This window comes from Pleurodeles waltl, chromosome 5 (genome assembly GCF_031143425.1).
Source record: "Pleurodeles waltl isolate 20211129_DDA chromosome 5, aPleWal1.hap1.20221129, whole genome shotgun sequence".
Classification (NCBI taxonomy): domain Eukaryota; kingdom Metazoa; phylum Chordata; class Amphibia; order Caudata; family Salamandridae; genus Pleurodeles; species Pleurodeles waltl.
Genome location: NC_090444.1, coordinates 387989358 through 388017024, shown reverse-complemented (window position 1 = coordinate 388017024; position 27667 = coordinate 387989358). Strand labels below are relative to the sequence as shown.

Below are 27667 nucleotides of genomic sequence, written 5' to 3'. Positions count from 1 at the left end.
GTCATCAAGGTAAACATTGGTGCAGCAGTTCACAAAGTGCTGAATTGTAGAAGAAATACTTTTCCTCATGATGACAAATGCAGAGTCTGGGAAAAGAGGTCATTTGTTGGGGTTGGGTCGGATGAATAGTTTAAGTGAAGATCTGGATGCCTTTCTATCCCCTTTGCGATCACTGTCTCTGATTCAGATTTTGTCTACTACCTCCTTGTCGCCACTTTCTTGCCTCTCCCTTTCAGATAGTGTAGATTCCTCAACTCACTACCTTTTGCAAGTGTAGTTGTCCACCCTAGTTCCTTGTGATGGAGTCTGTAAGGTGTCCATAGCTGATAAAATGAGCTTCATACTTAACCCATCATTGTGGCAGCTTCAAGTAGCTATTATACATGTTCCATGTATGAAGTGCAGGACAGAGCCAGACATTTCCCCCTTCAAATATTAGTCTCTTGTGTGAAGTCTGCAGCAACATAGATTTTATGATTCTAATACAGGAGTGGGCCATTCTGCTTCCTGGACATATGTCAGTTGTTTGATCTGTTTGTGACAAAAGAAACAGATTATGAAAGGCCTTTGGGTTTCAGACTTTGTGGATATGATTTGCTCTCTCAAATGCTCTAGAAAAACACGATTAGGAATTAGTACCTCATCAGCCTGAAGGTCTTCCAGTAGACCTGTAACTTGGACATTTTCTCTACAGCTTCTATCCTTGAGATCAACATATTACTCTTCAGATTATATCATTCTTCACCCAGGTCAGGTCCCTTAGTTAATTTGACCTTCGGTGTCCTCCACAGCCATGAGTTGTGTATCTGTTGAATAAAGTCAGGCTTGGAAGGAAGACAGCTCAGGATGTAGAGACTTCATCTACATGGCTTTTGTTGCCATGTCGCTTCAGACCAACCCCATAGTTGCCTTGATAACTGTCAATTCTCTTAGTAGATACTCAAAGGTGATTTCCTGCGAAGAAGAGTTGACAATGACAGTCACATTCAATTTCAGAAGATGGCAGTAGTGCTTTGACTTCAATATGTGGCAGTGAGGAACAGAAAGAGTGCATGCTCACTGCAAGAGGTGGGGGTGCTCAGGTGACATTGGTGTATGATTTTCACTGCTGTCCAAAACTAGTGCTATTCAAGGTGAAATAAGGGATCTTCACTGTGTGTTTGGGCAATTGATGTACAGAGCCTACAATCTCCTGCAAAAGGTACTATTTTTGTATGTTATGCCATATCCATTGATCCTCAAATGTCTCAGACCAAGCTCACATTCCTGTCTTCTTTTTAATTATTCCAGCAGCAGCATGGCACATCCACAGTAAACAGGAACAAGACTGTGACCGTATATAATGAGCAGTATCAATCCTGAATGTGTTATGCACCTATTTAGCCACCATGTGCCCCATGTCTGTGATGTGAGGCATGCAGAGGCATGAGTTTGATCCAAGGAAGTACACAACATACACACCGGCCACACTATTTTGGTTGCCAGACTGGGAGGTGGTGATGACTCTAACTAGCACATAAAAAAACAAGTCTATGGAGAGGTATGGGATTGAGGAACTACCTAAAGAGTGGTCAACTATCAGGCTGTCTGTGAATTGGCCTCCACCCCTTGAGCTCTGCCCCATATGAGAGTTCCAGAGCTACTGGGAGTGGAGAATGAAGAAGTCCCAGTTCCTTAAGGACTACCATTGGGTCAATTCTGCAACTTCTCAACTCTAACCTGCAGCGGGGAATGTGTGATTCTCCATTTTCACCACCCAGGGCTCACACGATCTTCCAGGTGGCACTTAGTATTCTGTCAGTCATCCTGCACTGCCAGTAGAATTGCAGACATAAATAATTAATCTGTGCCCCACCTGCCACCATTCTACCCATGAGCAGATGCAAGGCTGGGTTAGACACTGTAGGAAGTTGGCTCTGTATGTGCTATTTCAAAGTAAGGAATAGCATGCACAGAGTCCAAGGGTTCCCCTTAGAGGTAAAATAGTGGTAAAAATAGATAATACTAATGCTCTATTTTGTGGTAGTGTGGTCGAGCAGTAGGCTTATCCAAGGAGTAGTGTTAAGCATTTGTTGTACATACACATAGACAATAAATGAGGTACACACACTCAGAGACAAATCCAGCCAATAGGTTTTTGTATAGAAAAATATCTTTTCTTAGTTTATTTTAAGAACCACAGGTTCAAATTCTACATGTAATATCTCATTCGAAAGGTATTGCAGGTAAGTACTTTAGGAACTTCAAATCATCAAAATTGCATGTATACTTTTCAAGTTATTCCCAAATAGCTGTTTTAAAAGTGGACACAGTGCAATTTTCACAGTTCCTAGGGGAGGTAAGTATTTGTTAGGTTAACCAGGTAAGTAAGACACTTACAGGGCTTAGTTCTTGGTCCAAGGTAGCCCACCGTTGGGGGTTCAGAGCAACCCCAAAGTCACCACACCAGCAGCTCAGGGCCGGTCAGGTGCAGAGTTCAAAGTGGTGCCCAAAACACATAGGCTAGAATGGAGAGAAGGGGGTGCCCCGGTTCCGGTCTGCTTGCAGGTAAGTACCCGCGTCTTCGGAGGGCAGACCAGGGGGGTTTTGTAGGGCACCGGGGGGGACACAAGCCCACACAGAAATCTCACCCTCAGCGGCGCGGGGGCGGCCGGGTGCAGTGTAGAAACAAGCGTCGGGTTCGCAATGTTAGTCTATGAGAGATCTCGGGATCTCTTCAGCGCTGCAGGCAGGCAAGGGGGGGGTTCCTCGGGGAAACCTCCACTTGATCAAGGGAGAGGGACTCCTGGGGGTCACTCCTCCAGTGAAAGTCCGGTCCTTCAGGTCCTGGGGGCTGCGGGTGCAGGGTCTCTCCCAGGTGTCGGGACTTAGGATTCAAAGAGTCGCGGTCAGGGGAAGCCTCGGGATTCCCTCTGCAGGCGGCGCTGTGGGGGCTCAGGGGGGACAGGTTTTTGTACTCACAGTCTTAGAGTAGTCCTGGGGTCCCTCCTGAGGTGTTGGATCGCCACCAGCCGAGTCGGGGTCGCCGGGTGCAGTGTTGCAAGTCTCACGCTTCTTGCGGGGAGCTTGCAGGGTTCTTTAAAGCTGCTGGAAACAAAGTTGCAGCTTTTCTTGGAGCAGGTCTGCTGTCCTCGGGAGTTTCTTGTCTTTTCGAAGCAGGGGCAGTCCTCAGAGGATGTCGAGGTCGCTGGTCCCTTTGGAAGGCGTCGCTGGAGCAGGATCTTTGGAAGGCAGGAGACAGGCCGGTGAGTTTCTGGAGCCAAGGCAGTTGTCGTCTTCTGGTCTTCCTCTGCAGGGGTTTTTCAGCTAGGCAGTCCTTCTTCTTGTAGTTTCAGGAATCTAATTTTCTAGGGTTCAGGGTAGCCCTTAAATACTACATTTAAGGGCGTGTTTAGGTCTGGGGGGTTAGTAGCCAATGGCTACTAGCCCTGAGGGTGGGTACACCCTCTTTGTGCCTCCTCCCAAGGGGAGGGGGTCACAATCCTAACCCTATTGGGGGAATCCTCCATCTGCAAGATGGAGGATTTCTAAAAGTTAGAGTCACTTCAGCTCAGGACACCTTAGGGGCTGTCCTGACTGGCCAGTGACTCCTCCTTGTTTTTCTCATTATTTTCTCCGGCCTTGCCGCCAAAAGTGGGGCCTGGCCGGAGGGGGCGGGCAACTCCACTAGCTGGAGTGTCCTGCTGGGTTGGCACAAAGGAGGTGAGCCTTTGAGGCTCACCGCCAGGTGTGATAATTCCTGCCTGGGGGAGGTGTTAGCATCTCCACCCAGTGCAGGCTTTGTTACTGGCCTCAGAGTGACAAAGGCACTCTCCCCATGGGGCCAGCAACATGTCTCGGTTTGTGGCAGGCTGCTAAAACTAGTCAGCCTACACAGATAGTCGGTTAAGTTTCAGGGGGCACCTCTAAGGTGCCCTCTGGGGTGTATTTTACAATAAAATGTACACTGGCATCAGTGTGCATTTATTGTGCTGAGAAGTTTGATACCAAACTTCCCAGTTTCCAGTGTAGCCATTATGGTGCTGTGGAGTTCGTGTTTGACAAACTCCCAGACCATATACTCTTATGGCTACCCTGCACTTACAATGTCTAAGGTTTTGTTTAGACACTGTAGGGGTACCATGCTCATGCACTGGTACCCTCACCTATGGTATAGTGCACCCTGCCTTAGGGCTGTAAGGCCTGCTAGAGGGGTGTCTTACCTATACTGCATAGGCAGTGAGAGGCTGGCATGGCACCCTGAGGGGAGTGCCATGTCGACTTACTCGTTTTGTCCTCACTAGCACACACAAGCTGGCAAGCAGTGTGTCTGTGCTGAGTGAGAGGTCTCCCGGGAGGCATAAGACATGCTGCAGCCCTTAGAGACCTTCCTTGGCATCAGGGCCCTTGGTACTAGAAGTACCAGTTACAAGGGACTTATCTGGATGCCAGGGTCTGCCAATTGTGGATACAAAAGTACAGGTTAGGGGAAGAACACTGGTGCTGGGGCCTGGTTAGCAGGCCTCAGCACACTTTCAATTGTAAACATAGCATCAGCAAAGGCAAAAAGTCAGGGGGCAACCATGCCAAGGAGGCATTTCCTTACACAACCCCCCCCCCAAACGAAAGAGGATGAGACTAACCTTTCCCAAGAGAGTCTTCATTTTCTAAGTGGAAGAACCTGGAAAGGCCATCTGCATTGGCATGGGCAGTCCCAGGTCTGTGTTCCACTATAAAGTCCATTCCCTGTAGGGAGATGGACCACCTCAACAGTTTAGGATTTTCACCTTTCATTTGCATCAGCCATTTGAGAGGTCTGTGGTCAGTTTGAACTAGGAAGTGAGTCCCAAAGAGGTATGGTCTCAGCTTCTTCAGGGACCAAACCACAGCAAAGGCCTCCCTCTCAATGGCACTCCAACGCTGCTCCCTGGGGAGTAACCTCCTGCTAATGAAAGCAACAGGCTGGTCAAGGCCATCATCATTTGTTTGGGACAAAACTGCCCCTATCCCATGTTCAGAGGCATCAGTCTGCACAATGAACTGCTTAGAATAATCTGGAGCTTTTAGAACTGGTGCTGAGCACATCGCTTGTTTCAGGGTGTCAAAGGCCTGTTGGCATTCCACAGTCCAGTTCACTTTCTTGGGCATTTTCTTGGAGGTGAGTTCAGTGAGGGCTGTCACAATGGATCCATATCCCTTCACAAACCTCCTGTAATACCCAGTCAAGCCAAGGAATGCCCTGACTTGAGTCTGGGTTTTTGGAGCTACCCAGTCCAGAATAGTCTGGATCTTGGGTTGGAGTGGCTGAACTTGGCCTCCACCTACAAGGTGTCCCAAGTAAACCACAGTTCCCTGCCCTATCTGGCATTTGGATGCCTTGATAGAGAGGCCTGCAGATTGCAGAGCCTTCAAAACCTTCTTCAGGTGGACCAGGTGATCCTGCCAGGTGGAGCTAAAGACAGCAATATCATCAAGATAAGCTGTGCTAAAGGACTCCAAGCCAGCAAGGACTTGATTCACCAACCTTTGGAAGGTGGCAGGGGCATTCTTTAAACCAAAGGGCATAACAGTAAACTGATAATGCCCATCAGGTGTGGAGAATGCTGTCTTTTCTTTTGCTCCAGGTGCCATTTTTATTTGCCAGTACCCTGCTGTCAAGTCAAAGGTACTTAGAAATTTGGCAGCACCTAATTTATCAATGAGCTCATCAGCTCTTGGAATTGGATGAGCATCTGTCTTGGTGACAGAATTGAGCCCTCTGTAGTCCACACAAAACCTCATCTCTTTCTTTCCTTCTTTGGTGTGAGGTTTGGGGACTAAGACCACTGGGCTAGCCCAGGGGCTGTCAGAGCGCTCAATTACTCCCAATTCCAGCATCTTGTGGACTTCCACCTTGATGCTTTCCTTAACATGGTCAGACTGTCTAAAGATTTTGTTTTTGACAGGCATGCTGTCTCCTGTGTCCACATCATGGGTACACAGGTGTGTCTGACCAGGGGTTAAGGAGAAGAGTTCAGGAAACTGTTGTAGGACTCTCCTACAATCAGCTTGCTGTTGGCCAGAGAGGGTGTCTGAGTAGATCACTCCATCTACTGTGCCATCTTTTGGGTCTGATGACAGAAGATCAGGGAGAGGTTCACTCTCTGCCTCCTGATCCTCATCTGTTACCATCAACAGATTCACATCAGCCCTGTCATGGAAGAGCTTAAGGCGGTTCACATGGATCACCCTCTTGGGGCTCCTGCTTGTGCCCAGGTCCACCAGGTAGGTGACCTGACTCTTCCTTTCTAGCACTGGGTAAGGGCCACTCCATTTGTCCTGGAGTGCCCTGGGAGCCACAGGCTCCAGAACCCAGACTTTCTGCCCTGGTTGGAACTCAACCAGTGCAGCCTTTTGGTCATACCAAAACTTCTGGAGCTGTTGGCTGGCCTCAAGGTTTTTGGTTGCCTTTTCCATGTACTCTGCCATTCTAGAGCGAAGGCCAAGTACATAGTCCACTATGTCTTGTTTTGGCTCATGGAGAGGTCTCTCCCAGCCTTCTTTAACAAGAGCAAGTGGTCCCCTTACAGGATGACCAAACAGAAGTTCAAAGGGTGAGAACCCTACTCCCTTCTGTGGCACCTCTCTGTAAGCGAAAAGCAGACATGGCAAGAGGACATCCCATCTCCTTTTGAGCTTTTCTGGGAGCCCCATGATCATGCCTTTTAATGTCTTGTTGAATCTCTCAACCAAGCCATTAGTTTGTGGATGGTATGGTGTAGTGAATTTATAAGTCACTCCACACTCATTCCACATGTGCTTTAGGTATGCTGACATGAAGTTGGTACCTCTGTCAGACACCACCTCCTTAGGGAAACCCACTCTGGTAAAGATACCAATGAGGGCCTTGGCTACTGCAGGGGCAGTAGTCGACCTAAGGGGAATAGCTTCAGGATACCTGGTAGCATGATCCACTACTACCAGGATATACATATTTCCTGAGGCTGTGGGAGGTTCTAGTGGACCAACTATGTCCACACCCACTCTTTCAAAGGGAACCCCCACCACTGGAAGTGGAATGAGGGGGGCCTTTGGATGCCCACCTGTCTTACCACTGGCCTGACAGGTGGGGCAGGAGAGGCAAAACTCCTTAACCATGTTGGACATATTGGGCCAGTAGAAGTGGTTGACTAACCTCTCCCACGTCTTGGTTTGTCCCAAATGTCCAGCAAGGGGAATGTCATGGGCCAATGTTAGGATGAACTTCCTGAACAGCTGAGGCACTACCACTCTCCTAGTGGCACCAGGTTTGGGGTCTCTGGCCTCAGTGTACAGGAGTCCATCTTCCCAATAGACCCTATGCGTTCCATTTTTCTTGCCTTTGGACTCTTCAGCAGCTTGCTGCCTAAGGCCTTCAAGAGAGGGACAGGTTTCTTGTCCCTTACACAGCTCCTCCCTTGAGGGTCCCCCTGGGCCCAAGAGCTCAACCTGGTAAGGTTCAAGCTCCAAAGGCTCAGTTCCCTCAGAGGGCAGAACTTCTTCCTGAGAAGAGAGGTTCCCTTTCTTTTGCTGTGTTGCAGGTTGCTTCCCAACTGACTTTCCTGTTCTCTTGGTAGGCTGGGCCATTCTTCCAGACTCCAGCTCTACTTGTTCACCCTGTGCCTTGCACTGTGCTCTTGTTTTCACACACACCAGTTCAGGGATACCCAGCATTGCTGCATGGGTTTTTAGTTCTACCTCAGCCCATGCTGAGGACTCCAGGTCATTTCCAAGCAGACAGTCCACTGGGATATTTGAGGAGACCACCACCTGTTTCAGGCCATTGACCCCTCCCCATTCTAAAGTAACCATTGCCATGGGATGTACTTTTCTCTGATTGTCAGCGTTGGTGACTGTGTAAGTTTTTCCAGTCAGGTATTGGCCAGGGGAAACCAGTTTCTTTGTCACCATGGTGACACTGGCACCTGTATCCCTCAGGCCCTCTATTCTAGTCCCATTAATTAAGAGTTGCTGTCTGTATTTTTGCATGTTAGGCGGCCAGACAGCTAGTGTGGCTAAATCCACCCCACCCTCAGAAACTAGAATAGCTTCAGTGTGGACCCTGATTTGCTCTGGGCACACTGTTGATCCCACTTGGAGACTAGCCATACCAGTGTTACCTGGATGGGAGTTTGGAGTGGAACCTTTCTTGGGACAGGCCTTGTCTCCAGTTTGGTGTCCATGCTGTTTACAGCTATGACACCAGGCCTTTTTGGGATCAAAGTTTTTACCCTTGTACCCATTGTTTTGTGAAGAGGCTCTGGGCCCACCCTCCTGTGCAGGTTTTTGGGGGCCTGTAGAAGACTCTTTACTATTTTTAGTTTTGGTTGTCTCATCACCCTTCCCCTGGGGAGTCTTTGTGACCCCTTTCTTTTGGTCACCCCCTGTTGAAGTCTTGGACACCCTTGTCTTGACCCAATGGTCCGCCTTCTTTCCCAATTCTTGGGGAGAAATTGGTCCTAGGTCTACCAGATGCTGATGCAGTTTATCATTGAAACAATTACTTAACAGGTGTTCTTTCACAAATAAATTGTACAGCCCATCATAATTACTTACACCACTGCCTTGAATCCAACCATCTAGTGTTTTCACTGAGTAGTCAACAAAGTCAACCCAGGTCTGGCTCGAGGATTTTTGAGCCCCCCTGAACCTAATCCTGTACTCCTCAGTGGAGAATCCAAAGCCCTCAATCAGGGTACCCTTCATGAGGTCATAAGATTCTGCATCTTTTCCAGAGAGTGTGAGGAGTCTATCCCTACACTTTCCAGTGAACATTTCCCAAAGGAGAGCACCCCAGTGAGATCTGTTCACTTTTCTGGTTACACAAGCCCTCTCAAAAGCTGTGAACCACTTGGTGATGTCATCACCATCTTCATATTTTGTCACAATCCCTTTGGGGATTTTTAACATGTCAGGAGAATCTCTGACCCTATTTATATTGCTGCCACCATTGATGGGTCCTAGGCCCATCTCTTGTCTTTCCCTTTCTATGGCTAGGAGCTGTCTCTCTAAAGCCAATCTTTTGGCCATCCTGGCTAACAGGAGGTCATCTTCACTGAGAGCATCCTCAGTGATTTCAGAAATGTGGGACCCTCCTGTGAGGGACTCACTATTTCTGACTAACACAGTTGGAGACAGGACTTGAGGGGTCCTGTTCTCCCTATTTAGGACTGGAGGAGGGACATTGGCCTCCAAGTCACTAATTTCTTCCTCTGTGAGGTCATCATCAGAGGGGTTGGCTTTTTCAAACTCTGCCAACAGCTCCTGGAGCTGAATTTTGGTAGGTCTGGAGCCAATGGTTATTTTTTTGATATTACAGAGAGACCTTAGCTCCCTCATCTTAAGATGGAGGTAAGGTGTGGTGTCGAGTTCCACCACATTCATCTCTGTATCAGACATTATTTTGCTAAGAGTTGGAAGACTTTTTAAAGAATCTAAAACTGTTTCTAGAATCTAATTTCAAACTTTTAACAAACTTTTAACTCTAAAAGACAATGCTAAACAGGGACTTAACACACAAGTCCCTAGCAGGACTTTTAAGAATTTAGAAAAATTTCAAATTGCAAAAATGAATTTCTAATGACAATTTTGGAATTTGTCGTGTGATCAGGTATTGGCTGAGTAGTCCAGCAAATGCAAAGTCTTGTACCCCACCGCTGATCCACCAATGTAGGAAGTTGGCTCTGTATGTGCTATTTCAAAGTAAGGAATAGCATGCACAGAGTCCAAGGGTTCCCCTTAGAGGTAAAATAGTGGTAAAAATAGATAATACTAATGCTCTATTTTGTGGTAGTGTGGTCGAGCAGTAGGCTTATCCAAGGAGTAGTGTTAAGCATTTGTTGTACATACACATAGACAATAAATGAGGTACACACACTCAGAGACAAATCCAGCCAATAGGTTTTTGTATAGAAAAATATATTTTCTTAGTTTATTTTAAGAACCACAGGTTCAAATTCTACATGTAATATCTCATTCGAAAGGTATTGCAGGTAAGTACTTTAGGAACTTCAAATCATCAAAATTGCATGTATACTTTTCAAGTTATTCCCAAATAGCTGTTTTAAAAGTGGACACAGTGCAATTTTCACAGTTCCTAGGGGAGGTAAGTATTTGTTAGGTTAACCAGGTAAGTAAGACACTTACAGGGCTTAGTTCTTGGTCCAAGGTAGCCCACCGTTGGGGGTTCAGAGCAACCCCAAAGTCACCACACCAGCAGCTCAGGGCCGGTCAGGTGCAGAGTTCAAAGTGGTGCCCAAAACACATAGGCTAGAATGGAGAGAAGGGGGTGCCCCGGTTCCGGTCTGCTTGCAGGTAAGTACCCGCGTCTTCGGAGGGCAGACCAGGGGGGTTTTGTAGGGCACCGGGGGGGACACAAGCCCACACAGAAATCTCACCCTCAGCGGCGCGGGGGCGGCCGGGTGCAGTGTAGAAACAAGCGTCGGGTTCGCAATGTTAGTCTATGAGAGATCTCGGGATCTCTTCAGCGCTGCAGGCAGGCAAGGGGGGGGTTCCTCGGGGAAACCTCCACTTGATCAAGGGAGAGGGACTCCTGGGGGTCACTCCTCCAGTGAAAGTCCGGTCCTTCAGGTCCTGAGGGCTGCGGGTGCAGGGTCTCTCCCAGGTGTCGGGACTTAGGATTCAAAGAGTCGCGGTCAGGGGAAGCCTCGGGATTCCCTCTGCAGGCGGCGCTGTGGGGGCTCAGGGGGGACAGGTTTTTGTACTCACAGTCTTAGAGTAGTCCTGGGGTCCTTCCTGAGGTGTTGGATCGCCACCAGCCGAGTCGGGGTCGCCGGGTGCAGTGTTGCAAGTCTCACGCTTCTTGCGGGGAGCTTGCAGGGTTCTTTAAAGCTGCTGGAAACAAAGTTGCAGCTTTTCTTGGAGCAGGTCCGCTGTCCTCGGGAGTTTCTTGTCTTTTCGAAGCAGGGGCAGTCCTCAGAGGATGTCGAGGTCGCTGGTCCCTTTGGAAGGCGTCGCTGGAGCAGGATCTTTGGAAGGCAGGAGACAGGCCGGTGAGTTTCTGGAGCCAAGGCAGTTGTCGTCTTCTGGTCTTCCTCTGCAGGGGTTTTTCAGCTAGGCAGTCCTTCTTCTTGTAGTTTCAGGAATCTAATTTTCTAGGGTTCAGGGTAGCCCTTAAATACTACATTTAAGGGCGTGTTTAGGTCTGGGGGGTTAGTAGCCAATGGCTACTAGCCCTGAGGGTGGGTACACCCTCTTTGTGCCTCCTCCCAAGGGGAGGGGGTCACAATCCTAACCCTATTGGGGGAATCCTCCATCTGCAAGATGGAGGATTTCTAAAAGTTAGAGTCACTTCAGCTCAGGACACCTTAGGGGCTGTCCTGACTGGCCAGTGACTCCTCCTTGTTTTTCTCATTATTTTCTCCGGCCTTGCCGCCAAAAGTGGGGCCTGGCCGGAGGGGGCGGGCAACTCCACTAGCTGGAGTGTCCTGCTGGGTTGGCACAAAGGAGGTGAGCCGCCAGGTGTGATAATTCCTGCCTGGGGGAGGTGTTAGCATCTCCACCCAGTGCAGGCTTTGTTACTGGCCTCAGAGTGACAAAGGCACTCTCCCCATGGGGCCAGCAACATGTCTCGGTTTGTGGCAGGCTGCTAAAACTAGTCAGCCTACACAGATAGTCGGTTAAGTTTCAGGGGGCCCCTCTAAGGTGCCCTCTGGGGTGTATTTTACAATAAAATGTACACTGGCATCAGTGTGCATTTGTTGTGCTGAGAAGTTTGATACCAAACTTCCCAGTTTCCAGTGTAGCCATTATGGTGCTGTGGAGTTCGTGTTTGACAAACTCCCAGACCATATACTCTTATGGCTACCCTGCACTTACAATGTCTAAGGTTTTGTTTAGACACTGTAGGGGTACCATGCTCATGCACTGGTACCCTCACCTATGGTATAGTGCACCCTGCCTTAGGGCTGTAAGGCCTGCTAGAGGGGTGTCTTACCTATACTGCATAGGCAGTGAGAGGCTGGCATGGCACCCTGAGGGGAGTGCCATGTCGACTTACTCGTTTTGTCCTCACTAGCACACACAAGCTGGCAAGCAGTGTGTCTGTGCTGAGTGAGAGGTCTCCCGGGTGGCATAAGACATGCTGCAGCCCTTAGAGACCTTCCTTGGCATCAGGGCCCTTGGTACTAGAAGTACCAGTTACAAGGGACTTATCTGGATGCCAGGGTCTGCCAATTGTGGATACAAAAGTACAGGTTAGGGAAAGAACACTGGTGCTGGGGCCTGGTTAGCAGGCCTCAGCACACTTTCAATTGTAAACATAGCATCAGCAAAGGCAAAAAGTCAGGGGGCAACCATGCCAAGGAGGCATTTCCTTACAGACACCCAGTCCCTCTTTCAGCCTGTGCACATGCATGTGAAGAGGGTACGTACACAACCTGTTCAGGCCCTTTTACCTCTTCTGTACAGCTGTTTGACCCTTTTTTAGATGTTAGGCACAGGCAGTATGTTAAATCCATTTTCAACAATAGTTTAGGGTGGGTGAGTCTTTGTTAGGGAGACTCACTCACAACAGAGATACAAAAAAGAATGGTCCAAAAGCAAAGCAAATTATTTATGGTTAGAATCTGCTTCAATAAACAGAAATATATGGCAAACACTTACAATCACATTTGATTATTCACAATGCAACTTTGTTAATTCTTCATTCTAACGTGATAAACAATTGTGGGAAAGAGCAACAAATGTGCAATAATTCAAAAACAATTCACACTGTGGCTCCCTGACCTCTCTTTGCCCATTAGGATGCTGAAAATGCAAACAATCATTTGACAACATGTTGTTCTGATGTATGACACTTCTGTATATGAAAGGCTATGTCATGGAATTGCTGAGCTCGCTACAGTACTGACACTTTTAAAATCACATTGACACTATACACAGATGATTACTGACTCAGTAATTATAAAGAATGACTCATGTCTATTTAACTTTGCAGTCTATTTTTGTTAATGCAGCATACCTTTCACAAGTAAGCATATGACTGTTGCCTGAAGCATTGAAAGGCCACTGACTATTTACTTAACAATACAGACATTTAAGCCTTCACCAGAAGCCTGACAATGTATGTAAGCATAGGAAAATCATAGCAAAACCCCATAACTGCTGATGCATGAGAAAAAACGCATGCACATGTTTCTGTGCATTAGTACAAACATTGCTTCTGTACACGCCTGTATTCTTTAGACTATGGAAGAGAAGGAGATGGGATCGGAGCTCGAGGTGAAGTTATGGGTGTGCAGTGGATGTTTGTGTGTACTTTTACAAGGCAAGAATGGCGTTCATGTGAGGAATAACTTATACATCAGAAAAAAAAATGAGGCAAATTTAAGAGTCCCTAGCGCCACAATAGAGTCATTTTGTTTTACACTAAGGCAGTGCTAGAGTGGCATTTTCCACACGCTATATTTACAAAGTGGCGCAATGCATCTACTTTGTAAACCCTTGCACCACATTATGCCTGTGCCAGGCATAACATATGCAAAGGGGACGTTCTCCTGTTAGGGGGGCAGAAAAAATGGTGCAAGGAAATCTCTTAGCACTTAGCGCTTGAGCAGGCGTTAAAAGGGGCCTCCCATTACTTATAATGGGCCCCTCTGTACTCTTCAGGAGTAACACCAAAACTTTGGCGCTACTGCTGCAGGGTACATCAATAGTGTATACAAAATGATGCTATTTCACCCTACCCTGCACCATAGTATTTAAAATATGGCGCACATATGGTGTCGGTAAGGAGGGCACTAAGGGGTGAAAGGAAAGTGGCGCTGAACCTAGTACACCTAGTGCAAGGCCACTTTACTTAAATCTGCCCCAATGCTTTTAACCAACGACTAATGGTCACTTTAATGGCAGTAAATGTAAGCATCCAAAGGATGTTGTAGGCTGTTACAAAGTGTGAAGTAGACACAATTCAGGAGGTGTCAGAAGTGGGGTTACCCAAAATATTGACAGCAGTGTGCTGACCCAAAGCAAACCTCTATAAAATGCTGTTGTTTGGTGTATAAGCTATTGTGCAATTTGGTTTGTAGCCAGATCTACAAATACAGTAGCAGCACGGAGGGAGCAGATGAGTTTCATACAGAATGTGTTGACATGCTCATAAAGAATATCAAAAGAAGTACAGAGTGAAGGATTCAGAATTGAAAGTGATGGCCGAAAACCATGCCATTACCTTAGATGCAACCCAGGGTGAATATTATGCATCACTGTATTTTTTGCTCCTGTTAAAGCACTCATACATACTCACACATACTCATTCAGCCACTACACAATGAGTCTGTCCCAACTGATACAAATTCAAAGTAACTACAATCAATCCAAGAACACTTTTTGAATAAAATACAGTGACCATTTATTTGATGATTTAAAAAATCAGTTCTTTGTTATGGGTGGAGCTTTCCTAGAGTAAAGCATTCAGCAAGCTAAAAAGCACGTGTAGGGTAACTAATACTCTCACAGTAATTTTAAATTCATATTATTATTAATCAGCATTTCTCTTTATATAATTTCCTCCCACAATTGGGATGGTGATACCAATGTTTCAATCGTTCTACCCCAAGTCAGGAAAACCAGTAGCTTGCAAACCCTTGAATACCATTTCATGAGGGAATATGAGTGAACCTTAGTGAATTTACATTTCTACAAAACTAGCACTTGTGCAAATAAAGCACATTCGCCGCACTCTTTTTGTGAAAGATCAACCAGAAACTGCAAACTCAACATGTTCAGGAGTCTTAAGAATTTCCCTAAACTCCGTAAACTTTTTAAGTAAGGTTTCATCACTTAAATCACAGGAAAAGGTGGTGTGGAAACATGTGCGGTTTGAACAGTGATTTAGAATAACATTATGGAAGGGACATTGATGTGTGTTGTTCTTTAAGGACTATTCAGAAAAGAATGCCCGGCTCACAGTACTACTGGAAGTATAAATGCAATATCGCTTGTCTTATAGTCCTCCCTGCTGGATATATCGTGGTATGACAATTACTGAAAGCAATTTATCTCTCGTCGTTCTTTACTCTAGAATGTAACATGTAAACATATGTAAAATAAACATGTGAGCATATACAGGTCTTGGACACAGTGTAGAATTATTTGAGCTAAACACAATTGGCTGTCTATTATATTTTAATTTCATATGTTTTATTTATGCTCAATTTGTTCATTGTATACGATTGGTAAGATTTTGCACTTTGAGGTTTGGAGTGTAGTTGGGCCTTTATAAAGGTATTCATTATCTGAATGTTTGGCCATTTATATTTATATTGGATCACCTGACAAGATAATAATCTTGTTAATTTGCTGATTTATTGCCGAGACAAAGTTTTGAAGATTATGAAACAGAGGCCTGCATTTACTGACCCTCACGTAAGGAGTACCGTGTGAAACACTGGTGCGCTGCATTAAATGAAAGGTAAAAATTGTGCACCACCAACTTATAAAGGGTCATCTGTTGATGATGTCATTGGTGGCACAGGCACGATGTTCACCCTTGAGATATGGCTCATAGACGTGTTAGTTGTGCCTTTCACGGGATGAGTTCTCTAGTACAACCTCAGTACACATTCTAGTGTGCAAGGGTAAACTGCGTGTAATATGTTATTTTGCATAAATCACAAACATTACGCGTAGGTGCAATACACAGCATTTTGCTTGTGGCCATGTTTGCACCTGGTTTCACACAGAGCCTGGTCAGATTAATTGGTTTGCATCAAATCACACTGATGATTTGCTTGTTTGTCCCTGAAACCCCCTAACCCCTGTTCCATAAACTAAAAGAAGCGTATCACATCAAGGTGCAAATAGATTGTCTTTGCTGCATGAAGGTCAGCCTTAAATATAATCAAAAGGCATTGATTGATATCATGTTGGATGAAGGCTTTAATATTGTGTATATACATTGAGGAAATGATCCACAAAATGAAACTTTAATGGGAAGGGCTGGAAAAATATGTAAGTATATGGTCTATGGCCTTTAGAGCGAAGGGAGATCCACCATATGTACTCCTAGCAGGCAGTTGGCCACAGGGCCTGTTGCGGCCAACACCCTGTGCGCTGCCAACCTCACGCGGGGTAAACAAAATGGTGGCTGCAACTTTTCTTTCAGGTTGCTGCCAGCCAATCATGGCCTTTCTTTGGCATGCAGATTTGTGAATCCGTCCTGGTGGAACCACAGAGGGTCCACATCCCTAGATTTACAAATTTCTTTTCCCTTGAATATCTCTTAAACTACTGAATGGATTTACACCAAATCACAAAAAGCACAATCTGCACACCAAGATCTACCTTTCTGCCATATGTGGTGTAATTCTGTCTAGTGGTTCAGGGTGTAGTCATGTCTAAAGACCTTATGAGAAATACATTTTGGGACCCCTCCCTTTTTCTTGACTCCCCCCTTACGAATCACCCTGAAATGTTAGGGACAGCAGGTGAAGTGAGTGGCGTACTAGTTTTGAAAATTTTGTGAAGATTCATCAAATGGCACCAAAGCTATTGGCAAAACAAAAAACACTTCTCTTTTGGAAGGTAGGTCCTAATAATAACTACCTGGCATACCTAACACACACCTTCACTATGCACCACTAATTACCCCACATAATACAACACTCATGGCATCTTTGATAACATGATTGATAAAATCAATGTAATATTTGCTGTAGAAGTATTGATGAGATAACTGTGCATGGTGATGGTGCGTGTTATAGTTACCTTAGGGCCAAAAAGGTTGTGCTGAATTGAGTGACAGGGAGAGAACAGGAGAGCGCCATATCTACAAAGATATCACTCTCTCCTCCCCTCTCCCTACCCTATCACTGATTTCAGCTGCTGTGCGCCACACACACAACTTTGTACCATAGCCCAAGGGTGTGTGCATGAGTCTAGAATATGTTTTGTACAGAAGGATACCCTTTGAGTACAACATTCTACTCTTAGACACACTTTACAAATTTTCCTACTTTGTATGTGTGCAGCACCGTGCAGCACCAGGCAAAGTTGTAAAATAAAATAGAAAGGTAAGATCTAATATTTAAAAACACTGTGGACTTGATTCACAAAGCTAAACCTACACTTTCATGTAAGTTTGCAATTGTTTGGTATTCACAAGGGGATTTATGAGTAGTATCTTCACAAGTGCAGGGTCTCCGCACATAAAACGATCTATATTTTATGTGTGGAGACGCTGTACTCAGAAAGATACTACTCATATATCCCTTTGTGAATAGCAAAATATTGTAAACTTACATGAAAGTGTAAAGTTAAGTTTGTGAATCAGGCCGTGACATTTGCTATAGTTTACTGGTTTAACTCCCCGTCATACATTACTTATGACTTCACATGTAACATCAATCATGACATTTTAAATACCATAATTGTTGACATCACTGAGGGTGTCTCAAATGGCATCACTGATGACATCTCAAACTACTGCTGATACCATGTGCTGGTACCATGGTACCAGCAACCAAAAATACTGTTTTTTTTATTTATTGTGACCTAATCAGGGGTATCTTTGGGAACTCCCTAACCACATGGCCCTGGAAGTGTTGGTCTGCTCTCCCCGCTCTCTTATGTGGCCTTTCATTTTTCTTCAGGATTTGAGGAACAACTGCCACATCATATTCTCCATGTTGTGTCACCAGTAAGGATCTGCCCGTTCACCTTAAATGGTCCAGTCAGAAGGCAGCTGGACACCATGGTAGAGGCACTTTCCTGCACAGAAACAAACCATGGAAGGTTTTCCTCTTTCTATGTGTAATGCAGAATCCAGCACACATAGAAAGAGGTAAACACAAGGACAAATAAATATATTTCTCCTTGTTAGGCCTCCCCTGGGGAGGCGTAAGATTTTGACACATTCCCAGATTAAAAAATCCTTGTAAATCAGGGAATGCGTCAAAACCCATGTGAGTTGCATGTGAAAACCCACCACAATGTCCATGGAACACTTCCCTGGCGTAGAGTAAGGCAACGCAGCAACTTGCGCTGCCTTGCCTCACTCCATATCTATGAGGCCATTAAAAAGATACACAAAGTGACTTATGCAGTCTGCGCCACCAGAGCGAGAAAAAAAAAAGTGATGCTGCGGCATCAGAGGGGGCTTGTAAATATGCCCCTAAAAGTATCAGGGGGAATTAGATTACCTTGCAATGCAGGAACTTTGCCCATAGAACTCTCAGCCTTTAAACAGAAATGTTCAACAGAATAGGGTTTTTCTGACAGTGTCGCCATCACTCGAAACTCTCTTCCTGTTTGCCTACACATCACTGGCTTGATAGGCACATTTAAACTTTAGGATCAATCCTCTGATCCTAAGGGGGCTGTGACTCCACAGTCCAAGAAAGAATCTGTGTATACATACTAATAACGTTGCTTTAGTCATTACCGGTGCTGCAAATATTTATAATTTCTTGCATCTTACCTCTACGCTCAAGCATAGATTTATCCCCATAATTTTTGTTAAAATATGTGTGAAAACTATGCCTCAAATATTAAAATTGTGTTTATTTTCAATCCCTCTCCCAATCCTACTCACAAAATATGAAAACGCGAGCTTGAAGAGCCACCTTTTGTATTCCAGTCCAAACTGTGCTTGTTTTTTCCTAGTGGAAGTCTCAAACCCAGAAGGAAAAGGAATACAGATTTGGAGTATGAGACATTCCAATCTCTCCAAAAGTTCTGCTTTTCACTCCGAAAGCCTACGGTCATAAAACGTTAAGACCCTCACATAATTATGAGTTTTTGCAAAAAGTACTCGAGGGTTCTGACAAAGAAAGTTTTTCAACTTTACACCTTCCTAATTATAATGTTCCGTTGACTTTGACGCATGTAATTGTACAATCACTAGTAGCGCAATTATTTTCAGTACAACTGAACCTGAAATAGGGCATTTCTTGTGTTGAGCAAGTATAATTTCCCACATAAAAACACATTCACAGTGAAACGTGCCATCAGGCGACAGATTGCGTGGAAACAGATGGGAGAAGAAACATCCTCGAGTTCTGAAAGCAGTGGTAGCCGTTACCTATAAAAAATGAAAGACTTAGAAGAAATTTTTGCTGAGAAATCAAACGCTACAGGGCATACAACACATTACATGCACTTTGTTTACTTTCATGTACAACAATTGGTGGTAAAAAAAACTGCTAAACTTAGTGCACGTATATGGGAAGGAAACCTGAGTGGTGCCCACCTAGCCTCATTATTTTTTACCTTTCAGCCTTACCGAATTGCTCACTAACGAACTCATGATCAGATTTACGAGCCCCTGGCGCCACCGGAGAGTCACTTTTTGTGATGCTCCGGTGGCGCTAATCACTGCTCCATATTTACAAGGAGGTGTAACGCCACTTTTTGTAGTGTTACGCCTCCTTGTAATTATGGGCCACTGCGGTTTTCTGCATCAGATGGGCGTTCAATGGGTGTTGCTGTGGGCATTCCACCGCAACACCCATCTGCCCCAGATTTACGAGTAATCGTAAAAATGTGGCAGCACCAAAAACTAACCCCACCCCAGGGGTGATGTTAGTATGGCAAAACGAGGAGGAATGCTTTTATCACTCCTCGTTTTTTGCTTTTTCCATGTGTGCTGCATTCTGCAGCACACATAGAAAGAGCAAAATGCCATGGCTGATTATTTATGTGCAGGAAGGTGTCCCTTCCTGCACTTAAACAATCTATCTTCTCAGAGCTGACACCCTTGCACTATGGTGCAAGGATGCCTGCATTGGTGCAGGCAGCTTAATTCAGCGCCGGCGCAGGGGGAAATGTAGGGGTGCGCCGTATTCCTGCAAATACAGCGCATCCCTGCATTTCAAAAGTGGTAAGGCGCAGTGCTGCAATTTTTGGTCCAACACCGTGCTGCACCACTTTTGAATAAATCAGGGCCCCAATCCTTTGTTAATGAAATTTTGGAACTGCCATTGTAGGAGCGTAGATTTCAGTCAGACTCCGCAAACCGGTACCTGTACAATGTCTACCACCCAGGAGCTCCTTGTTTCCACAAAGCAATACGGCGACAATGCTTTTGCCTAAAAACGGTGGGCTACCTGTCAACTTCTGTATAGTCACGTTGGCATTCTTGATTTAAGATGGAGGTAAGATAAAAGACAACCCGTTGCACCCAGCATGGCTGCACGAATGTAAATATGGATGCATCACTCTCCTTGCTGATGCTCAGCTCACCACGTCACCATAGCCTCTACAAGATAAAATGAAATTATGTTTTACAAATGTTAGTAAAGTGCCCATGTGCTCTGCTAACTAATAGCATGAGCAGGGGCCTACTGACTGCATTATTAAAACTTTTGCCACGTTATACCCTGCGAATATGTCGCAGATATTAACAGCAGGCCAGGTTGCCACATATTTTGTCTTTTCAAGAACATTCTCCTAAGATCGGGTGTTTTTATTTAAGACCTGCTGCCTCTGGAACATAAATGGTAGGTTTTCTGTAAAGAGGATTTATGAAATCGTAACCATCGGCGAGGTAACTCTTTTCAGATATTCTAGAGAAGACCAGCTTTTGATCTGGCTGAACAATGGTAATATCTCTCAGCAAGGTGACAGCTCAGTGGGTGGGGGCAAATAAATTGAGGGTAAACATGCAGGACGAAAGTGGTTTTCTTTAGTCATCAGCTAGTAATATGACTCTTTGAAAACATTGTTTGGTTTTCATTTCTCAATGAAAATATTGTAGGTGAAGCTGATATAGAAAGTGAAGAAGAAGATGATGACGATGAAGATGACTGTAAAAAATCTTTCATGGATGAGGTAAGAGGCATCTGCTTTTTTCAGTAGTTATGTTATTATTTGAAATAGTAATGGTGTGTGTATGTGTCACGGGTGTGTGGTAATATGATTTTTGTCTGCACTTGTACGTTTTAAATTAAGATAAGATAAGCAAGAGAAAAAAATATAGAAACGCTTTTAGGAGAAGAACATCAAATTGCCCAAAGTGGTGAAGCTGGAAACGTTGTCAGCCCTATGGATGAGTCCCGTGTGAGGTGTTCAAGTCTTTGCTGAGGGAAAAGGTTGGGGGGTGTTTCACGGTGTACCACACAGATGATTTCTGCGGTCTACCTGGCGCTTCTTTATATCTTCAGTGTTTGGCACTGATGAGATGAGTAACTAGTTTTAGATCATCAAATGTGCCTTCCTTTACTGCACCACTAACAAAATATATGTGCCTTCAGTAGTAGCAACGTTCTGAATTTTGTCAGGACAGATTCAAGGTTCCACGAAATTCCTTGAGGAGTTATGCAGTGAAAGTCATTTACTGGTTTGATTTGCACAACAAGCTCTATTATGAGTATCTCCTTGATTGCTGCGCTGTGTGCGCATTAGTCATCAGGGCATCATAACAATAAGGCTTTGATCGAAAATGTATACAAACAAAAACAACGACTAAATAGTAGTTTACAGTATTTTTTTATTCAGTGGTCTCCTGCCATCTAGTGTTTCTCTGCATTATTGCATTTACATAGTTTTGTAAGTTAATTCTTAATAAGAGCTATTTTTGATCAATGGAAATCGTCCAGAGCTACTAACAAATATTATGGTTGGTTAATGCTGTCCAAATCAAGTAAAGATTAAATAATGAACTCCCTAGCCAAGACTACCAGCAATCAAAAAAGGTTTAGGCCCATATTTATACTTTTTGACACAAAACTGCGCTAACGCAGTTTTGCGTCAAAAAAATTAGCGCCGGCTAACGCCATTCTGAAGCACCATGCGGGCGCCGTATTTATTGAATGACGTTAGCCGGCGTTAGCCGCCGGCGCCGTCTGGTGTGCGTTAAAAAAAACGACGTACACCAGGCAGCGCCGGCGTAGGGGGATATGGGGCTTGGGCGTCAAGAAATGGGGCAAGTCAGGTTGAGGCAATTTTTTCGCCTCAACCCGATTAGCGCCATTTTTTTTCACTCCCAACCCCCATAGAAATGACTCCTGTCTTAGCAAAGACAGGAGTCATGCCCCCTTGCCCAATGCCCATGCCCAGGGGACTTCTGTTCCCTGGGCATGGTCATTGGGCATAGTGGCATGTAGGGGGGCACAAATCAGGCCCCCCTATGCCACAAAAAAAAAAAAAAAAACACCTGAACTTACCTTAATGTCCCTGGGATGGGTCCCTCCAGCCTTGGGTGTCCTCCTGGGGTGGGCAAGGGTGACAGGGGGGTTCCCTGGGGGCATGGGAGGGCACCTCTGGGCTCCTTCAGAGCCCACAGGTCCCTTAACGCCTGCCTTTTGCAGGCGCTAAAAAACGGCGCAAAAGCGGCCGTACGTCATTGTTTTTGACCCGCACATGCCTCGGAGTCGATTTTTTAGACGGGAACGCCTACCTTGCATATAATTAACGCAAAGTAGGTGTCCACGCTAAAAAATGACGCTAACTCCATGGACTTTGGCACTAGACGCGTCTAATGCCAAAGTATAAATATGGAGTTAGTTTTGCGTCGGAATTGCGTAAAAAAAAACTACGCAATTCCGGCGCAAACAGAGTATAAATATGCCCCTTAATTTGGAATGCCTCTACGTGAGTAATGCGTAATAGACGTAGCTGCAATGCCTGCGGCATAAAATTAGTAGACATTTACCCAAAGTAGTATGATTTATCATTAAAATATCAGCATTAAATATATTTTGGAAACAAAACAATTTTCATTTTACATAATTTATTTTCTGATGAATTTGACAAAACTTTCAATTTCATTGTCCTTTCATTTCATTTTCCCAAATTTGTTTTTGCATACAAAGGCCGATATTTATGGATTTTGTGGCACAGGGCAGCACAGCAAGTCACCTTGCTGAGCTGCCTTGCATCCGAAGGAAAGTGAAGGAATGCATTGTATTTATAGAATATGGCACATTCCTGTCCTCTCCTCCCCCGCACACTATCGTCAGCCACGCACCAACAGAGGCACACTTGGATCATGGTGCAATGGTGCATGTGTTGTATGCATGATTGTTTTTATGCAGGAAGGTACACCTTCCTGCACAAAAGAAATCCTGAGAGGCTTTAGCCTCTTTCTATTTGTTCTGCAGAATGTTGTACACATAAAAAGAGGAAAAAGGAGAAGAAATAAACATATTTCTCCTTGTTACCCCTCTCGTGGGAAGACACATCTTTTTGGAGCATTCCCAGGTTTTCAAGTTCTTGTAAATCTGTGAATGCATCAAAATTGATAGCTGTTGTGTGGGAACACCTATGCAACACGCGTAGAAACGCCTCCCTGGCCCAGAGCATTGTAACACAGCAATTCGTGTTGCATTACATTACTCGAGATTTATGAAGCCACACAGTGCCATGCAAGAAGGCCTTGCTTGGCTACTTAAATCTCACTTAAGATGTGCATGGTGCAAGAATAGTGAAAACCAGGCCATAAATATGGCCCATAGCATGCTTAAAACTTTTACCTTCAATCACAAGTCCAATAAAATAAATACACACTAAAAAACTATACAATGCCACAAAACACTGAATCACAGTACCTCCACTCAACAATACTGTCTAACACTTATACACCCACTCCCAAGCCCTCCATCTTCACTCATCCTTCAGTTGTCAACCCACAGACCCCTAACACAATTTACATTCAATCACAAGTCCGATAAAATAAATACACAGTGAAAAACTATACAATGCCACAAAACACTGCATCACAATACCCCCACTCATCAATACTGTCTAACACTCGGACACCCACTCCCAAGCACTCCATCTTCACTCGTCAACCCACAGACCCCTAACACAAATACAATGGTGATTATTCTTCTGCCTACCTTGTGGTGTCCCAAGCTGGGTTTATTAATGAAAATAGTCAACACACATTTCGATGGGTTTTAATACTTTCAACCACCTTTTTCAGGACCTAACACTCTGTTGTAATCAATGATGGATGCTCGTAGGTTATAAAAGAGGTAGGTCTTTTAGGTTAGTAGTAGGTTACAGATAAAGCCCCACCAGGAGCAGCATCCTGCCGCTCAGCCCTTCTCACACCAACTGTCCCCTCAACCAAGCACAAACACTGTCAACATTCCAACCATACAATGACCTCACTCAGTGACTGAGCAGCAGGGAACATTAAGGTAATGGGGAGAATGCATAAGATAGAAAGAGGCCACAACACATCTCCCCCTTATGAAAACAATGAAATATTCAACAGAACAGAAAACGGCAAAACACCCCCATCAACCGTCCTCCAAAATTGAGTACCACCCCATAGAAATAAACAGAACCGTTTAACAAACACTCTCTGCAATAAACAGAAAAGGTTAACAAACACTCTCTCTGCATAACTTCAATACTCCAATGGGATGTAAGATGGTAAAACAGAGTCAATCAATACGTTCCACAAATTTACAATACAAGTGTACAAATAACACAAAACTTCCCTGCTCACCCATCAGAGAACACTAACTACCTGTTTCCCTCCACATCATGCACACTATAACAGGACCAGGCTTTTGCCTTCCACAACTCAACACTCAACAGGACTAGAGTTTTTTTTTTCCACCTCAACTGCATTGCGGTGTAACCACGTACCCCCGTCACCATTCACTTAAAGAGAACCAGGGTATCACCTACCTTACACTGCATTTGGGTGTAAACATGTACCCCCTTAACATTGGGCCTAAAACACTGCCTCCACATCCTTAACCCCATAGAAAGGATTGACACACATCATTGGGGTGTATCCTCTTAACATTGGGCTTAACACACTGCCTTCACATCCTTAACTCCTTAAGAAGGATGGTCAAAAACACAATTCCCAAATACGGATCAAAATACTAATATCACAACATTAAAATGTCACTCTGCACGTGACTCTAGCATTCAACCTAAAATGATACGTCTCTGAGATCAAGCATGGCTTTAAAACTTCAGGCCAATATACACATGCAAAATATGGTAAGCAAAATTTAATGTTAAAATAGCATTAGGGTGCACCTCCCATGCGTAACATACATGCCACGACTCAACAACTTTAAAACATGTCAGTAACGGCATAACATTCCTCAATTCATTACAGCATTAAAATTAGTTTCAGCAGCAGCAAGCATAGTCAGCATGAACATAACATTACTCAAGTCACTCCACTGCATCTTTAAAATCCATTATGGCAGTATTGGAAAATTATCTCAAGCAATGTATGGTATTGAGTAAAATGCATATGACAGTAAATCTAAAGTTAAATTATTCCCAGGAAAATATTCAAATACTTCACGCCAGTGAGCAACTTCTCACCCAAATACATTGCCACTGTACAGTTTATTCCATTTAAATGCACGCACATTTCTTTATCCTCATACAAAAAATTGGCACACATGTTCTCCACTGCACATGAGCTGTTCTCATGTGCCAGGTTAGTGTTGTAGTCTTCCTCTCAGAAAGCTTCCTGGAAACAGATCAGGTACCTAATGATCTCTCTTGTAGAACAGGGGGGCAGGGAAACTCAGCAACCCAGTCAACAGGTAGACTGTAACTTTTATTCACAATGTGTGCCTTTAAGCACAGCACTTCAAGTGCCTGCTGCGCAGCTTCAATGATCACTCTTAAGATAGTGTTTAAATGCTGACACCAGTTGTTCCTCCATCTGACTTTCCACTAGGTAACCAAATGTTCAGTGCCATACATTTTTAACTCTGTACACATGCAGTTCAGAAGACCATTTCCTCAATATGCCCAGCCCATACAAGCAGGTACAACAGGTCTGGCTCCGTGCACAGATGAGCAGCCCACCTTCACAATCTGCAGGCCACTGCACTCCCTGTTTGCTGTGCACCTAGTAGATTAAGCAGCTTTCCTTGAAGTTAAACAGGTCACTCGCCCTCTAACTTCTGTTATAGGCTGTCTGGTAGAAAAGACACTGGTGGGACTCCCTGGGTGTTCTTCTTCATTTCAATTTTCAGTTTCTTTTGCTTCATATTTTTCTCTTAGATTTTCGATCTCTCTTCTCTTAGTCTGGTTCCTCCTTAGATTTTCTGTAGGTTCAGTTTCTTTCTTTTTTTACATGCTGGTTCTTCCTTAAATCGCCACCAGTGTTGTAATCAATGATGGATGCTCATGGGTTATAAAAGAGGTAGGTTTATTGGCTTAGTTGTAGCTTACAGATAAAGCCCCACCAGGAGCAGCATCCTACAGCTCAGCCCTTCTCACTCCAACTGTCCTCTCATCCAAGCACAAACTCTGTCAACATTCCAACCATACAATGACCTCACTCACTGGTTGAGCAGCAGGGAACATTAAAGTAGTGGGGAGAATGCATAAGATAGAAAGAGGCCACAACACCCTCATTTTTTTTTTCCAAGATCGACAAACGGTTGTATCTATTTGTCCTAACTGGTTTAATTGCTAATTTCCTGAAAATTCCACATTTTTAGACACTTCTTAAATTGGCAGCTTGACATAGGTGTTGCATCCACAATCTCAATACTCCATATCAAGTGATCACTTCATTTGCCATATTACTACCGGTCGCAATGCCACCTGACTAGTATTAGATACTCATATCAAAGGTTATCCTTCCTTGTTTTTATCCTTTCTGCCGGTCGATGTCAACACACATGACTGGGAAGATATAGCTACTCCTCTACTCATGGGGATTTAAATCCATTACAGGATTTATATAGGTAAAGCCAGACTCCGGTTACATACTTAATTCAAGGAAAAACATCTAATCTGGTAGGATGTGCTTCACAGAGAGTAACTAAGTAAAGGTAGGTAGATAGCTACAAGTAGGTAACTAATTACCCATTTTAGAAGCCTGTTCTGAGAATTTTATGTAGGTAAAGAGAGTTCTGTAATATCATCTGATTCCAGTTTTAATGTATTACTCAAGGAAAAAGCATGAAGGGACGTTTATCATCATACTGTGATGCTGGAAGATTCTTGCACTAATTCAGTACTGGGTGTGAAAAATGACAAACCATCAACGAGTACTGTCCATTGCTGATATGAAATCCGGCAGACTGTTCTGTTTTAATGTATGTTTGCTCAGAGGTAGGGATGTGCCAAGACTGAGGCAAAAGTTAGAAACATTGATTGCTTTGATGGAGCTATTCATAGTGACCCATTAGTTTGCTGCTACCTTTCTGGACTAATTTAATGCTGGAAAATTACTGTCAAGGGCCGTCACTAGCTATAGGTGACATATGTGGAATGCAGCACAAATAGAAAGAGTAAACAACAGAGAAATAAGGATGTTTCTCTGTGTTGCACCTGCCCTGGGGTGTTGTACGATTTTGACGCATTCTCAGGTTTACATTGCCTTGTAAATCTGGGAAGGTATCAAAATCCATGGGTGTTGCATGGGAACCTCATAGATATGTGCCTGCACTCTGCTCCGCCAGAGCACCAAAAAAAGTGATGCTCTGGCGGTGCAAGGGGCTTGTAAATACTCCCCCGGAGTGAATCATTACCGGAGTACATACTATGCAGACTGGGCCAGTCGAAGAGGAAGTCTGTACACTACTCTGCAGATGAGTTCCAGTTTGTTATGTGGGTCCTGAGCAACCACCCAGAAAATGCTAAAGTAACTTCACACCTTTTGGGCCCTGAGGCAAGTAATCCCGGCGCCTTGGAGAGTGATTGTAGAGTAAATGTGTGCTGTTATACTGTTAGGATTTTATTGAAAAATGTTTGTGTACATTAA

The 27667-nt window shown here is 44.5% G+C and overlaps 1 protein-coding gene across 2 annotated transcripts in view; it reads left to right on the top strand.

Moving 5' to 3' along the window:
• PLCB1 (phospholipase C beta 1) overlaps positions 1–27667 on the top strand; it is a 2042221-nt gene that overhangs the window by 1364703 nt on the left and 649851 nt on the right. For both annotated transcript variants that reach the window (XM_069234146.1, XM_069234145.1), the window contains exon 15: positions 20714–20787. In XM_069234146.1, coding sequence (XP_069090247.1) covers positions 20714–20787 — 74 coding nt within the window. The remainder of the gene's footprint in view (positions 1–20713; positions 20788–27667) is intronic.